General features: G+C 41.9%; 1 protein-coding gene across 2 annotated transcripts in view; it reads left to right on the top strand.

Moving 5' to 3' along the window:
* LOC139614454 (signal transducer and activator of transcription 5B-like) overlaps positions 1-14,294 on the top strand; it is a 51,522-nt gene that overhangs the window by 24,623 nt on the left and 12,605 nt on the right. Inside the window, exons 2-8 of one of the 2 annotated variants that reach the window (XM_071471740.1) lie at positions 4,894-4,957; positions 9,905-10,042; positions 10,285-10,441; positions 11,858-11,947; positions 12,903-13,077; positions 13,856-13,986; positions 14,083-14,234. In XM_071471740.1, coding sequence (XP_071327841.1) covers positions 9,915-10,042; positions 10,285-10,441; positions 11,858-11,947; positions 12,903-13,077; positions 13,856-13,986; positions 14,083-14,234 — 833 coding nt within the window. In that variant the 5' untranslated portion in view covers positions 4,894-4,957; positions 9,905-9,914. The remainder of the gene's footprint in view (positions 1-4,893; positions 4,958-9,904; positions 10,043-10,284; positions 10,442-11,857; positions 11,948-12,902; positions 13,078-13,855; positions 13,987-14,082; positions 14,235-14,294) is intronic. The other variant, XM_071471749.1, reaches the window with a different exon arrangement.

A 14,294-nucleotide genomic window follows, 5' to 3' on the forward strand; every position in this document is an offset into this window, starting at 1 on the left:
AACTGTGACGAAGACATGAAGACAACAAAATGTCCACTGTGGTTGAGTTGTCTATTTTAAGTAGGTTTTAAAGAGGTTAAATTCACCTTCAATTCAGTCCTCTTCTGAAATTCAAAACACAAGATGAAAACCAGCTTTTGCTATCAAATTACTTTATAGTTGCTTTCTGTTGTTATTGAAAATATTTTCAGTTATGATCATTTTAAAAATGCAGGTGTCTAATCTATAAATGAATGTTATGTATATGGTGCAATCTGTCATGTTAAAAGGTTTGGGCCAAAAGTTGTCAGTAGTATATCTTGAGTATTTAAGTATACATGATTTTAATAACACAACAGCCTGCTTCTTTATGACACAATGAAACTAGCTGCAGCATCATGTGGCGTGTTGTTTGTGAGTGCCCTTTCGATTCTGCCATTCACAGGCTTTAGGGCTTTGGTGTAAAGAGGAGCGGTAAGTTTGCTTTGAATGGTGGGTGGCACTTGAGTTTCCTAACAGGAAGCGCTTACGTTGATGAATGACAGTTTTTCCTCAGAGGAAACAGTGGGTGACACAAGTTCATGTTTAATTTTGCTTTGTTAGTGTCGGAGAACATACTCGCATATTTTGAGATGCTGGGGAATTAAAAAAAACAAACTCTCAGCTGGGCTTTAAAACACACTCTTCACAGGCTGCTAACACTGCACTGTGATTGTTGCGAGTTATCTGTAGACAGCTAAGACACTGATGATGATGATGATGATGATGATGATTCAGGGTGTTGTTCCTGCTGCCCGGATGGCCTAAGTTGGAATATAATGAGCATTGGCTCACAAGTGAAGATCATTGGAATATGTCAGTCAGCGGAGGAGGATGTCTGCTACTTAGATTGTTGGGTCTCTCCACACACACACACACACACACACACACACACACACACACACATGCACACAGTGTCCTCTGTATCTTTGGCAGGACAGCTCAGTGAGTACTTGGCTAAAAAATAAAATTTCTATTTGTTGACTTCTATTTGTTGACTCATAGAAAAGCTTTTAAGCGTCTCTCTGCTTCCTCTGACTCTGCTGCATGAACCAATGAGTACGATGTGATTGGAACTGATGCATGACATCTGTACGGTTTTGACAGAGCGTGGAAATCTGTATGTCGGTCTACAAGAACTTATCCAGGGTAGAATCACAGTTTGCTGATCTGCCTCTGAAGCAACAAGTGTTGAATGATCAGAGCCTCGTCGAGTTGCTCAACAGTTGCGAAATATGAATTTTCGGGGAACAGCGACAACAACAGCTAGTTAAACACCCACTCCAGATGGAAGTTGAGTTATTGAGGTTCCACATCCCAAGAGTGAGAAGCCGCCTGTCATCACACCACCCGCCACCTGCACAGAAAACCTCATAGATGTGCTGCATTTTTGAGGCTGTGTGTTTGTTTCTTGAGCTGCGTTCACACTTAAACAAGTGTGGCTCCTGAGTTTGCAGTTTGGTGTGTTTGAAGGCAGAGTATAAGAGGTGACCATAAAAGCAGTCACACTAACTTTACAGTTTTATAACTTTGTTTTGTTCATTATTCAATGCTTTAGCTTAAGAATGGATAAATGATCAGACACAGTGAAAAGGAGGCAGCGCTCCTTTACTCTCACCCTCTCTAGGATGGTATGAACAACCCTGTGCAGCTGCATTAACACAGAGGTTTGATTTGTTTGTTTTTAACAGTTGCGTAATGCTAGCTGGATCCCATTCTCCCGCTTTCTCATTCGGGCGTTCAGAACTCATAAATATGCCACGATTCTGCACAGTGGGTGAAAAAGAAAACCAGTGTATTTCTTTACTTGCATCTCTGCCAGTGTTGTAGGGAAGGGACAGAGGGATAAAACTGATTTTTGCTTTAACCTTTGTGTTGTTTGGCACTTTAGCGAGTGGATTCAAACCCTGGCTACCAATGAGAGGTTCGTTTATTTAACTGGCAATTCATCAGTGAAGCTGAATCAGTGTCTGTTGTTACCACGGTGTTGAGTTGGTTTAGCCACATCATTTAGTGGTTGTGTGTGTGTGTGTGTGAGAGAGAGAGAGAGAGAGGGAGAGGGAGAGAGAGAGAGAGAGAAAAAATGTGTTGGCAGTGCAGTGAATTCAAACTGGACAACAGAAGAATGAGTGAGTGTAAGAACAGCTTTGGAGATGGAGCCAAAGTCTTTCTCGCTCTTTTGGAGATGAATGGCAGAAGAGATAAAAGAGAACGACAACTGATCATCTTTGAAATGTGAGCTGAGGTAAAAGCCAAAAGCGTTTGCGTATGTGGGCATCCATACAGGGAGTGGACAAATATAACGCCCCAAACTAAGGCCTGAAAAATGACCGCTGGCTAATGTGCGTCAAACATTATAAACTTCATAAATGCGGCGTTTATAGCAGGGGAGTTGTGTTTAATTGCACTATATTGCTCCGTTATTTTTGCCCTTCCTTGTCTTCTGGGATGATGTGAAGATGTGTTAGTGTGTCCAGCTGAGATAATAATCTCCTGTGTAGACTCAGAAGGCTTTTCCTTTCCAGTAGCATCACCCTGTTTCCTGAAAGCTGAGCCAAACGCTCTTCACAGTGTCTGTTATGGGAAGAGAAACACATTAGTGAGCATTAATATGAGGCCCACAATAAACATCTGTGATAGCTGCTTCAGTGAATTTCTCCAGCGAGTGTGGTGCTGCACTTTTCACTTTTTTTCAGTGGTATTGTGTGTGTGTGTGTGTGTGTGTGTGTGTGTGTGTGTGTGTGTGTGTGTGTGTGTGTGTGTGTGTGTGTTGTGGCTTCGGGTAATTCATAGAAGCTTACGGTCACTGCTGGTATCAACACACATGACATATTTATCAGTGATCACAGATATCGGGTTCTTGTAGGTAGACAGATGCAGTGTGAGCAGGGCGCTCAGACCTGCTTTACGGCTCTTAGGTACAGTCGTGCGACAAGTTGGCTACCTCCCTTTGTGAGATATACACGGGACCTTGACAAATTCTAGACACAACTTTTAAACTTTCAGATTAAATTGTTTATCTGTTGGGATTTTCTGATGAAGACGAGGCGGTGCTGAGCTTATCAGGAGTTTCTAGGTAGCAAAAGAGTTAAACTGAATAAACAAGCAGGACGACAGCAAGGCTACGAAGGATTGAGCCAAGGAAGACAGATCCAGACAGTAAAATAAAGATACTCACATATTTGTCTGGAGATTTCTGCCAGCATGTGCGTTCCCGATGTTCTGCCTCTTCAGGGTCCAGCCAGGAATGAGAACTGTCTGAATCACGATAAGCCCAACTTCTGAGTCTCAGGCTTTGTCTGCATCGGGATGACAGGCGCGGACTTCTGTCAGGCTGTAGTTCAAACCTTAATGCAGCTGCCATGACACTTTACAGCCTCTTGATCCGGCCAAAAACTCTCTGTCTCCTGAAAACAAGCATGGGAACAGAACAGAAAGAACTAGTATAGCAAGTCAAAGAACTGGTATTTATTACTGTGTGTATTTTGAGGACAAAACAGACAGTATAACAACTTTTTTTCAATTATTAACAGCTGTTATTAATTTTGTATATGTTGCCATTGGTTCAACACTGTCCTCACTATGTGCACACAGCTGAGATCTTGTGGTGGCTTTGCTAAAAATAGGTCGAGTGGGGCCAGAAACACGGACAACCAGACCATCAGACTCTTCTGTCAAATTTATTTTAAAGAGAAAATGAAAGTGCCTCTTAAGAAGATTATTACAACTGTTTGTTCTAAACATCTCTCACAGTTTACAGCCCAACTTCCTGGTTCAACCTTGGTTCTGTTGACATTAAAAAGCTATTTTGTTGTGTGAAAACCATCCAATCCTGTTCTCTGTGATGCAGCCCAACTCACAGTGTAGTTCATTTACATGTTTTTCTGTTTCTATTGTCAGACATTGAGACGAGGATGAAACAGTGGTTTAATCGCAGCGGTGCTTGAATACTACCTGTTAATCAGCAGTCATTTCTATGTTGCTGCACTGCGGTGCCGTGTTTATTCAATCATTGTTGTACACTGTAGTCCAATTCAACGTAAATACAGGTTGATGATAACAGCCGGGCTGTGTGATCAGTTATACTGACATTTAAAGTGGTCGATTACGGAGAAGGTTTGAGGTGACAGGAGTTTACTCCCACGCAGCGTTTGACTCTCGCTGGGCAACATCATTTTGCAAAAGTTCTGTTTTTCCCATTCACACTAAAGTAACAAGCCAGCATTATAAGAATTATCCACTCTGGAGACAATTTTGGATAAGATATGTGTTTCTTTTGGTGAGGACAACGCCAGCTTAGCGAGCACAGAGGGCTGAAAAAGAGATAAAATTATGGACGGACCCTTTGACCTACTGTACTTGCTGTAGTCTCACACACTCACAGCTTCAATATTTGGAGAGAAAATACTGTAGAGAGTATAATGTTATTATAACTGATAGATCCAACGGCTATAGGTAAGAAAATCAAACTTGGTTGAGTTGTTATAAAGTTGTTATAAAGATTAATTTCTTGATAGTAATTAAAGACAATTTGGAGAATATCTGTTTCTGTCTATATTCAGTTCCAAGATAATTCCATATTCACCACTAAAAGAGTTTTGCCTGTTTACTTTTTAGGAGGGGAAGAGTAGGAAGTATATTCATTTTTAAAAGCTATTATTATATCAACATGTCCAAGACAAGTGGAATGGAGAGAAATCTGTTCAGTGGACTTTCCCTTTCACTCTCTCAGCTCTCCCTCAATCTCTCATGGTTTTTGTTAATGCACCGGTCCTTGAAAAAAGATAGCTTCCTCAGAAGCAACCAGGGTTGACTCACTTCCTCCTTTTGCTTTCTCTCATGCTCTTTCTGTCTTTCTCTCTCTGTCTCTCTCAGGTTTGTGGTGCTCCTCTTTAGAGTTTCCTGTTGTTACATGGTAACACAAAGCTGAAGGCAAGAGGTAAGGTGGATTTTTGTGTGTGTGTTTTTTTATTTTTAAATCTGCAGTCAGTGGTAAAATGAATCACGTGTTGCAGCACTGACAGTTTCTGGTAAAGAGGGGAAAGTGAGCATAGGAAGAGAGTTTTTAGTTTTCGCAGCATATCTCTCAGGTTCATGCCAGGGCATTTGGATGTTGTGGTTAGTCAGAGTGAAACAGCTGCTGGGAAGCATCTCATTCTCCTGTTGTAGTGAGGATGGAGGTGCTAATGGTGGGCAAACGGCGCCTGGAGCTTTCACCTTAAAGGTCTGTGAAAGACACAGACAGGCTAAAGTAAATGCTGGTTTCTCCTTTTGACAGCACAACAAACTCTATAAGGCTTTTGCTTCTAGCATGCTGTGCTGTATGTCTGTTCATATGTCTGTGTAACAGAGGACAGACCTGCGCCCAAAGTGGGTCTCACAGAAAAGGTTTCATGCTCTTCCTGTTCAGCTCCCCCTCCAATCAGCTGATAGTTTGAGCGCTGATGCCCTCACAGATAAAGCATGTGAAGGTTAGTCATTTGAAAAGCACTTTAATTGTCTCCTGGAAATGTGTGCCTTCTTATACCTGCAATTCAGTTTCATACACACTATCTGAAAACAATGTGCACGTTCGGGCTATGGCAAAGATAACGGAGAATTCAGTGTTGTGTGTGTCTGTATTTATGTGTGTGAATTATAGTGTAACACAAGACAACTTGATGAACATTTCATAGTCGCAGAGGACAAAGAGCATCTCCAATTACTTTCGCTTTTCAACCATACAGATAAATATAATAATAATATTTGGTTTCTTTTAAATTACAATTTTTTACTTTAAAACAATGGGGTAATTGAAGGTCCCATATTGTATAATTTTTTTTTTTTTTAATTTTATTTATTTTTTTTTTGGGGGGGGGTGTGTTTAATGCCTTTATTGCAGTTAGGACTAAGCCTACTAATGGTACGCGCTCTTACCAGGTGAGCCACCGAGTTGCCCCAATCTGCTGTATTTTTTTTTTTAATTTTAGTCTGTTATTTTATTCTTATTTATTTGCCCTCAACTATGCCCCCAGCATGGCCCACCTGAACTCAACATCCAACCTTGCAGAATTTGGTTTCTCCGAGTGTTTACTTGAAATCTGCTATATTTTTATTTGATCACTCAGATAACAGTCAGAGGAGAGGCTCTGAGCCTCTCTTCTAATTGGCTTACCAACCTTTGTTGCTAGAGCCCTGAGAGAGATGTGAAACTTCATTGAGATTGTTTTTGGTACTTAAAAACACAAATATATCCCCTTATAGATATCAACTCTTCAAATAAAACACCAGAAAAGTGAAAAATGTGGGACCTTTAACTCATTATGCTAACTATTTATGGCATAGCAATTACAAAATAACTGTAATAATATTTATGATTGTCATGGTTAACTCTTTGAAAGCCTTTGCCATATTATAAATTGAGTCCTTTGTGCTTTATTTGATCAGTACAAAGTTTCTTTTACTGTGACATTTACAAGTTCCTTAAAGTCTCAACTAAAGCCATCTGTCAGGATTTATGGATCAAAGCTTTTTCTCCATGGACAGGTGAACTGCTCATAGAACAGTTTACTGTCATAGCACTATGAATATGACCACTTTTCTGAAGTCTGCACTCTAGTCTGAAGTCTTCAGTGGATAAGAACAAGCTGGAAGGTCAAAGGTTGAAGTTCAGGGCATATTCAGAGTGATGTGAGCGCAGGAGCATTAGCATAGGCCAGTAGGATTAGTGTCCACAGGTGCAAAGGCCATAAGGAGTGGAATTATCTTTCTAAGCTCATCTCACCTAGACACATTCAGTAGGTGAACGTGCACACATAGGGGTGCATTTATTAGGGGGGATTTGTGCCATGACACGCACACAAACATGCACACGGCCTTGCCTGGTGATCGGATGAGGAGAAATAAGGTTTTTGAGTTTTTCATTAAATTAATTTATTATCCAGCCGGCTCATGGCGTCATTAGACAGATGACTTAAGGTCATTTGTGCAAGTCATGGGATCCTCTTCAATTTGATACACTTTCTTTTCATGCAGGAAAGTGGCTTCCTGTGTTTTTGTTTTTTATGCAATCCCAATGAAAATGTGTATATTCCCAAATTACGGTAAGCTTCAATTACTGACTAGCTTCTGCTGGGAAAGAGGAAATAAAAGTTAGAAATAGGAAAAGGAAACCTCTCCAACATTGTGAGTATTGTGGATATTGTAGACGAGAGGTATGACGAGCAAACAAAATGAGCCAGAGGGAGAGAGAAAGAGATGAAGTGGATCAACTTTCTTTTCTGCCTTATGGCTTTGTTTATGATGTCATGTTTTGGTCTGTTTATTACGTTTACACTGACACACAAAAGAAACAAAAAAATTCTTTTCTTGGTTGTTGCTTTGTATATGATGTCATGTGTTGGTCTGTTTATTACGTTTACACTGACACACAAAAGATGCACACGCTGTCAAGCAGAACTATGAACACCACAAACACCTACAACCACACACATTCATGCACACACACACGCGCACACACACACACGCACACACATATACGTATTTATACCACAAACTTCCCGCGTACTCATACAACTTTTACTGACAGTGACTGTGCCACTTTTGAGAAGAATGAGTGGGTGTGTTAACTGGAAACAGGTAGCAGTGACCCAACACAAAGTCCTCTCAACCAAGACACAGTAACACTCACTGCGGCACTGTTGTTTAAACTCTCAACATGTTCAAAGTAAAGACACAAGACAGGCTCAACCACTATGGCTTGGAGCTGCAGTTGTGGAGGGAAGCCAGAAACATCTGTGCACTGTAGGTTTCGTTTCACCAAACGTACGCTGTGTAAGCTTGTAGTGGTTTACTCAGGGACAACGGTTCAGGTAATTGTGGATTTAGTCCATTCACAATGAGGATTTCTGTAAAAGTTGAAATATTGGTTATTCCTTCTCTGAATAACATTTCTTACAGCCAGACATTTGAATGTGTGCTAAGCCCCGTGTTCCTGTTGAGCTCTCTGTTCTCACACAAAGGCAGTCTGCCGTGATATGGTGGTAGATTTACTACTAGAAATGCTTAGTAATTTATAAAACAATTGGTACTCGATTTCACACGGCGGGAGACGAAACCAGTCTCTTAATTTCTAGTTGGCACTGGCTGAACTGAAAACTGTCGCTGGCAGATATATTATATATCAGCTGTAGCAAGCTAATTACCCTTCGCTCCATGAGTTGTTTGAAAAAGGCTGTCTTCGGCTGACTTTTCAGTGTTTCCACCCGACTAGTTTTAAAGGAGAATCTTAAATATACATGACGGCTACACAAATGATGTCATACCAGAAAGCTGAGACTAAAGCTTGTCCCAGCGAGAGCCAGTTACACTGCATTTAGACTGTGTATTTTGTTTTAACATAACCATGTTTGGTTGCTTGGCTTGTCTCCATTTTCAAACAGTATGTTTGATTTTTAAGGTTTCAAGTGAACCGAGTAGAGTGAGGATTAACCAGTGTGTTTGGAAGGTGTTTGGAAGGTTATACAATTGCAGTCTAGATGTTGGCTGGGGTTGCTGGAGTGTTACCTTACCTCAGTCTAATAAAGATCAGGGCAGAGCTGCTAATGTTACCCTAAACTCTCATAGCATCCAGGGCTGGACTCCATATGGTGCATGGTGTGATCAGGGGGTTTTTTATTCCCTGCTCTGGCAACAGCAGTGGCCAGAAGCAATATGTTTTAGGGTTCTTGTCAAATTTGGCACAAATGTTCACTCTCAAGGATGAACCGGTTATATTTTGGTCGTCAAAGGTCAAGGTGACGGTGCCCTCGTGTCTGTTCCAATCTTGTGAATGCGATGCATCACCTGGAGGAAATTTCATTACATTTAGGCACCAACATTCACTTGGACTCAAGGATGAACTGGTTAGAATGTGGTGGTCAAAGGTCAAAGGCCGCTGTGACTTCACAAAACACTCATCTCTTAACTCAAGAATGAATATGCTTATTATGATAGTAATAATTTCACACAAACGTCTAAGAGGATAAAATGATGAAGTGATGACATTTTACATCCAAGCGCTAAAAGGTCAACTTCACTGTTCTGCAAAACACTTCTCTGGTCATTATTCAATACTGTAACTCAGCAACAGAAGGGAACATTGTGACCATACTTCAGATTTGTTCAGATACTGAATTGGTGACGCTGATCTTGGCCATCTACCATGAAACTGATGACTTTTGTGCTGCTGGGTTGAAGATGAGTGTGAGGCAGCCATGTTTTAGAATTTGTAGCTTCTTTGCAGCAACATCCATATTCAAAGCCTTGTCTACTAGCATGGCTATAACATTGAGTTCTATCAGAATCAGCTTTCTTGGCCAAGCATGGTTAAATTCCTTAAAAGCCTTCACAACACATATTATATGATGTTGGAAGGACATGAATGTAAAGTGCTTGACTGGCTAGCAGAGGCAGTAAATTGTGGTTTTGACAGCACCTGTTGCCCCAGAAACGAATGTACTTTGTCATTGGTCTTGGAATTCATGCTGGTTTTCTTCTATAAGATAGTAAGCTGTTCAACCACCACACTTTTTAAAGCATTCCTCTTACTTTTGTTCTTATAATTTTGTTTTGAAGAGGCTAATTAAGACACCATCCTCCAAACTCTTCAGATCCCGACTGTTGCTCATACTACATCTCCATGCAGACTGACTGAACAGGTGGAGAAATCTAAGGCTTGGCTGGGAGAGGTTTAGCAAACTGTCAACTGAAAGTGAAGGTTTCGCTTTCTTTGACCTTAAATGTCTTTTTCTCATCACCTTACATTGCGTCAGTCATGTCTTTACTCTTCTCTTTAGGCTTTAGGCTTCTCTCTAATTCATAACCCCACCCCCTTTTTTTTTTTTTTTTTTTTTTTTTTAATCTTCAGGGTGTTGAAGATGGCAGTGTGGATCCAGGCCCAGCAGCTCCAGGGAGATGCCCTGCACCAGATGCAGTCTCTGTACGGTCAGCACTTCCCCATTGAGGTGCGACATTATCTGTCCCAGTGGATAGAGGGCCAGCTCTGGTGAGTTGCTCCTCAGGCCAAACAGAATAAGTGCGCGCGTACACCTATGCCCACATGCCTGAACAAATGTTTGTGCTGTATGTTTGTACATGAGAGCATGTTTGGACAGCTCCTCTTCTCTTGTCTGTTTTTTGTTTGTTCTTTTCAACACCTTGGAGTTCATTCATTAACCATGTCTGTGCTTTTATGCATGTGTCTGTGTTGCTTGGATGTGTCTTGTGTGCACGTATGTGTGCTTTTAGGGATGTCATAGACCTGGAGAACCCGCAGGAGGAGTTCAAGGCCAAACGCCTGCTGGACAGTCTGATACAGGAGCTGCAGAACAAGGCTGAGCACCAGGTGGGAGAAGATGGCTTCCTCCTCAAAATCAAACTGGGACACTACGCCAGCCAGCTCAAGGTAAGTCTTCTGGAAATATCCATACCCAGCAATATAAAAAACCTTACTAGTTTTGGCTCACCTGCCTGTGGCCGGCAAGCAGAAGAAACACCAAATGACTTGTTCATACGGCCTGTTTCAATTGTTTTGCAGTCAGAGAGGGGAACTGAACTGTGGTCTGTATGTTGAAAGTGTGAGAACTCACAAAGACCGAAAGGCGGTCATCATATCATATAAATGTGGTTTCAGTTAATTGTCAGATTCATGAGTGAAGCAGAAATTTCCCTGGCACTTTGAAATGCCTGAGCTTGATTTGTGTTGTCGTAAAAATGTCTTAGATCTTTGACATTTTATGTATTGCTGAGCAGAAGAATGGAAAAGACTAGACCAAGAACAGCCTCCTGTCCGTGCAGTCAGATAAGCCAAAAACAACTCCAGGGGAATAATTCACATAAAACTTTACCTTCTCAGGCTATGGCTGTGTTTTCAACCAGGAGTTTTAATTGTTTACAATGTGACAAGATGATAAGCAAGTGGTTGGAAGGCAGAACTGTTCAGCTCAGACACCTCCCTTGCCGTGTTTCTTAGAAAGGCGCACAATGCACAAAATGTTTTAAGAACAGGTTGTTTCCACCATGAGAAAAACAAGAGGACGGCCCAAGCGAGGGCCTTGGTAGCCAGCCAGCGCTGCTATTTATGATCGAGCTCCCTGCTCACAGATCCCGTCTTCTGTTTGTCTTCTCCCCTCCCAGAGAGCAGGCAGAGAAAGAGGGTGAGGGGGCTCAAACTGCAATTCTAAATTCCTTCCACACTTTGTCTGTTTATGGTTTTGTGTTAACATATATTCATGTGCATAAAGTGTGTGATACATAAAATGTTTGATGCCTTGTTTATATAATTTTTCTGTTACGCCTGAGAGCCTCTGGTACCTTAAAAAGTCAGTCAAATAATGCAGGTGAACAAACGTGCTCTTTTTCTCATAACATTGGGTGTCTCCTCATAAACTCAGTGTGAGAAAACCAATGAAACTTTGAATGCAACATCTCCCTTCCACTTAAAACAGGAAACAACAAGAATATCGCCAACTGACTCACAACAGTATCTTTAAAACTGAAAGTGAAACTGCAATTTGTTGCACTGCTCAACAACAACAACAAAAAAATATTACTGTAACATATAAACCACTCCAAGTGCGTGTGTGTGTGTGTGGCAATATGTGTGTATGTTAATGAGTCATTACTCTATATAAAGTGTGCTGAGCTTCAGAGATGAGTCTCATTAGGCTCATCTAATGGGTTTTAGTGTCTGCGGCGTTGGCTCAAGAACTTAGCGAGCTTCCTTGATGCGACTAAATTGGCGAGTCCTGTGTCCAGCGGCCGCTCCGCTCGTCAGGGGCTAACAGGCCTTAACACAGCACATGTGCTCCTTTTCTTTCAGAGCACGTATGACCGCTGTCCTCTGGAGCTGGTCCGATGCATCAAACACATCCTCTACACAGAGCAGAGGCTCGTCAGAGAGGCTACAAATGTAAGTAGGGTGCATGAGTTTTGCCGTCAAATGCATAATCAGCCTGACACCGTGCATGCACTCATTTGTCTGCATGCAGACACCCTCGCTCAAATGCAACCTTCCAAACACCTGTGGCTTTTCCATGCATGATTTATGTCATAGGCTTTGCAAACACAAACAGATGCTCACCTACGTAATGGTGACTGATTCAGATGCGAGGTAGCTACTCTCTGTTTCCTCCATTCATCTCACAAAGTCTTCAGATTCCCTTGGATTACTATAAATGTGACGGCTACGGACACTGACGCCTTCTCAATCACACTGTAGTATTGCCTTGTAAAAGCAAACCTTTGTGTTTCTCCCCTGCCACGCTGCAGTATGGAGGGAAGTCAAAAAGGAAAGTCAGATATTTCAGGCTTTATAACCACCACTGTGCTATAAAACCAAAAAGGCAGCAGTGCATAAAACATCTGACTCTCAGCAGCTCCTGCGGTGAATTGATTTCCAGTCACAACATGCCTTTTCTATTAGTGGAATGCATATTTGGGCTGATTGAATTCCACCCTGTTTAGCCTGAACCTTTAGGCACCATAGTACTCTCGTTCAGAGCTTTAACTGACCATGCAGTCTGCCTGGGTATGATAAGCAAATGCATTTCCTCCCTCTCTATATTTGCAGGGTTCCTTCTTTGTTTGTGGTCACTGGGGATTTTACAGTCAAACAGCCCAGCCGCCACATGTGGGGGGTGAATGCATTATGTCCAGCTTATGTCTGCTCCCAATAGCTCAGCTCTCAGCTCAACACTGGCCAGCCATATCATAAACAATCCAATGACAGACAATTGAGAGAATTTACAGGCTGCACTCCATCCAATGGAAAATCAACCAGTTACTGTTCCCAAACCCTTCATTTCCCCCGTCTCTCTCTCTCTCTCTCTCTGTGCCTGTCTCTCAATCATGTTTGTAATTGACAGTCGAGCTCTCCGGTGGGCGGGATGATGGACAGCATGTCTCAGAAATACCAACAGATCAACCAAGCTTTTGAGGAGCTCCGTCTGATGACCCAGGACACTGAGAATGATCTGCGGAAACTCCAGCACAACCAGGAGTACTTCATCATCCAGTACCAGGAGAGCCTTCGCATCCAGGGTGAGAGCAGAGGACTTGCATCCAGTTAATGCTGCTCGAAAATAACTCGAGAATGAGAGTTTTTACCGACTAGACTGAATAGTTACCTAACAGAAAATAAATCATGAACAGTTTTGATGTTAATTATTCGTTAGTCATTTATCATACATACCAAACAGTTACTGGTTCAAGCTTGCCAAATGTACAGATATTTTTTGTTTTTTTTTTCTTTTTAAACTGTTCTGTCTCATTGTAAAGTGTCATAAAATATAATCTGGGCATTTTTCACTATTTTAACCTAAGGGTTTAATTGATTTACAGATAATATAATCAAGATAAAATATAGGAAAATAATTGTTAGTTGAAATCTGAAGCGGTTTGTTGCAGAGCTCGATGAAACTGAAGCGTGAAGGTGTCCTGCTGCTTCATGTGGGGGGGAAAAAAAAAAGTTAAAGTTGAAATATTAAAAAAGTGTGAAATTGTATAAAAACCATTCAACCTACATTTGAGGGCGATCTGAAATGTTGTGCCGGATCCTGCAGATCAGTAATGGAGGTATTTACCAGGTGCTTCCATAACCTCACAACCTCTGCATATATGTGTTGCATCATTCAGAAGACAACACCTCACTCTAATGACATCTGTGTTATGTACACTGTGTGTACAGGTTAGACTTTTATTTATTTATTTTTTGCCTCCTCTCTGTTTTCCTTCATCCATCTCTAACTCATCCCTACCCCTCCCCCCTGTTTGGATGGCACGAAACTCCACCCTCCCGCCTCCCCCCACCCGTCTCCAGCTCAGCTGACCAGCCTGGCCACGCTGCCCCCTGCTGACCGACAGCTACGGGAGCCCGCCCTTCTCAGCAAGAGGGCCACAGTGGAGGCATGGCTGACCCGAGAGGCCAACACACTACAGAAATACAGACTGGTAAGACATTAACATACACTCAGGGAAAACACACTTCATCCTGTTCATATACATACACAAGAAACGTGATTTTATTTTTTCATTTTTTTTGTACAGGACCTGGCGGAGAAGCACCAGAAAACACTGCAGCTGTTGAGGAAGCAGCAGACCATCATTCTGGATGACGAGCTGATCCAGTGGAAGAGACGGCAACAGCTGGCAGGCAACGGGGGCCCACCGGAGGGAGGCCTGGACATCCTGCAGTCCTGGTGAGTTCTTTTCTACCTCCCACCAAGATCACAGCCATTAGACTCCCTCACACAACAAAA

This window comes from Trachinotus anak, unplaced genomic scaffold (genome assembly GCF_046630095.1).
Source record: "Trachinotus anak isolate AG129_WGS33_773 ecotype Australia unplaced genomic scaffold, CSIRO_AGI_Tana_v1 ptg000003l, whole genome shotgun sequence".
Taxonomy (NCBI): domain Eukaryota; kingdom Metazoa; phylum Chordata; class Actinopteri; order Carangiformes; family Carangidae; genus Trachinotus; species Trachinotus anak.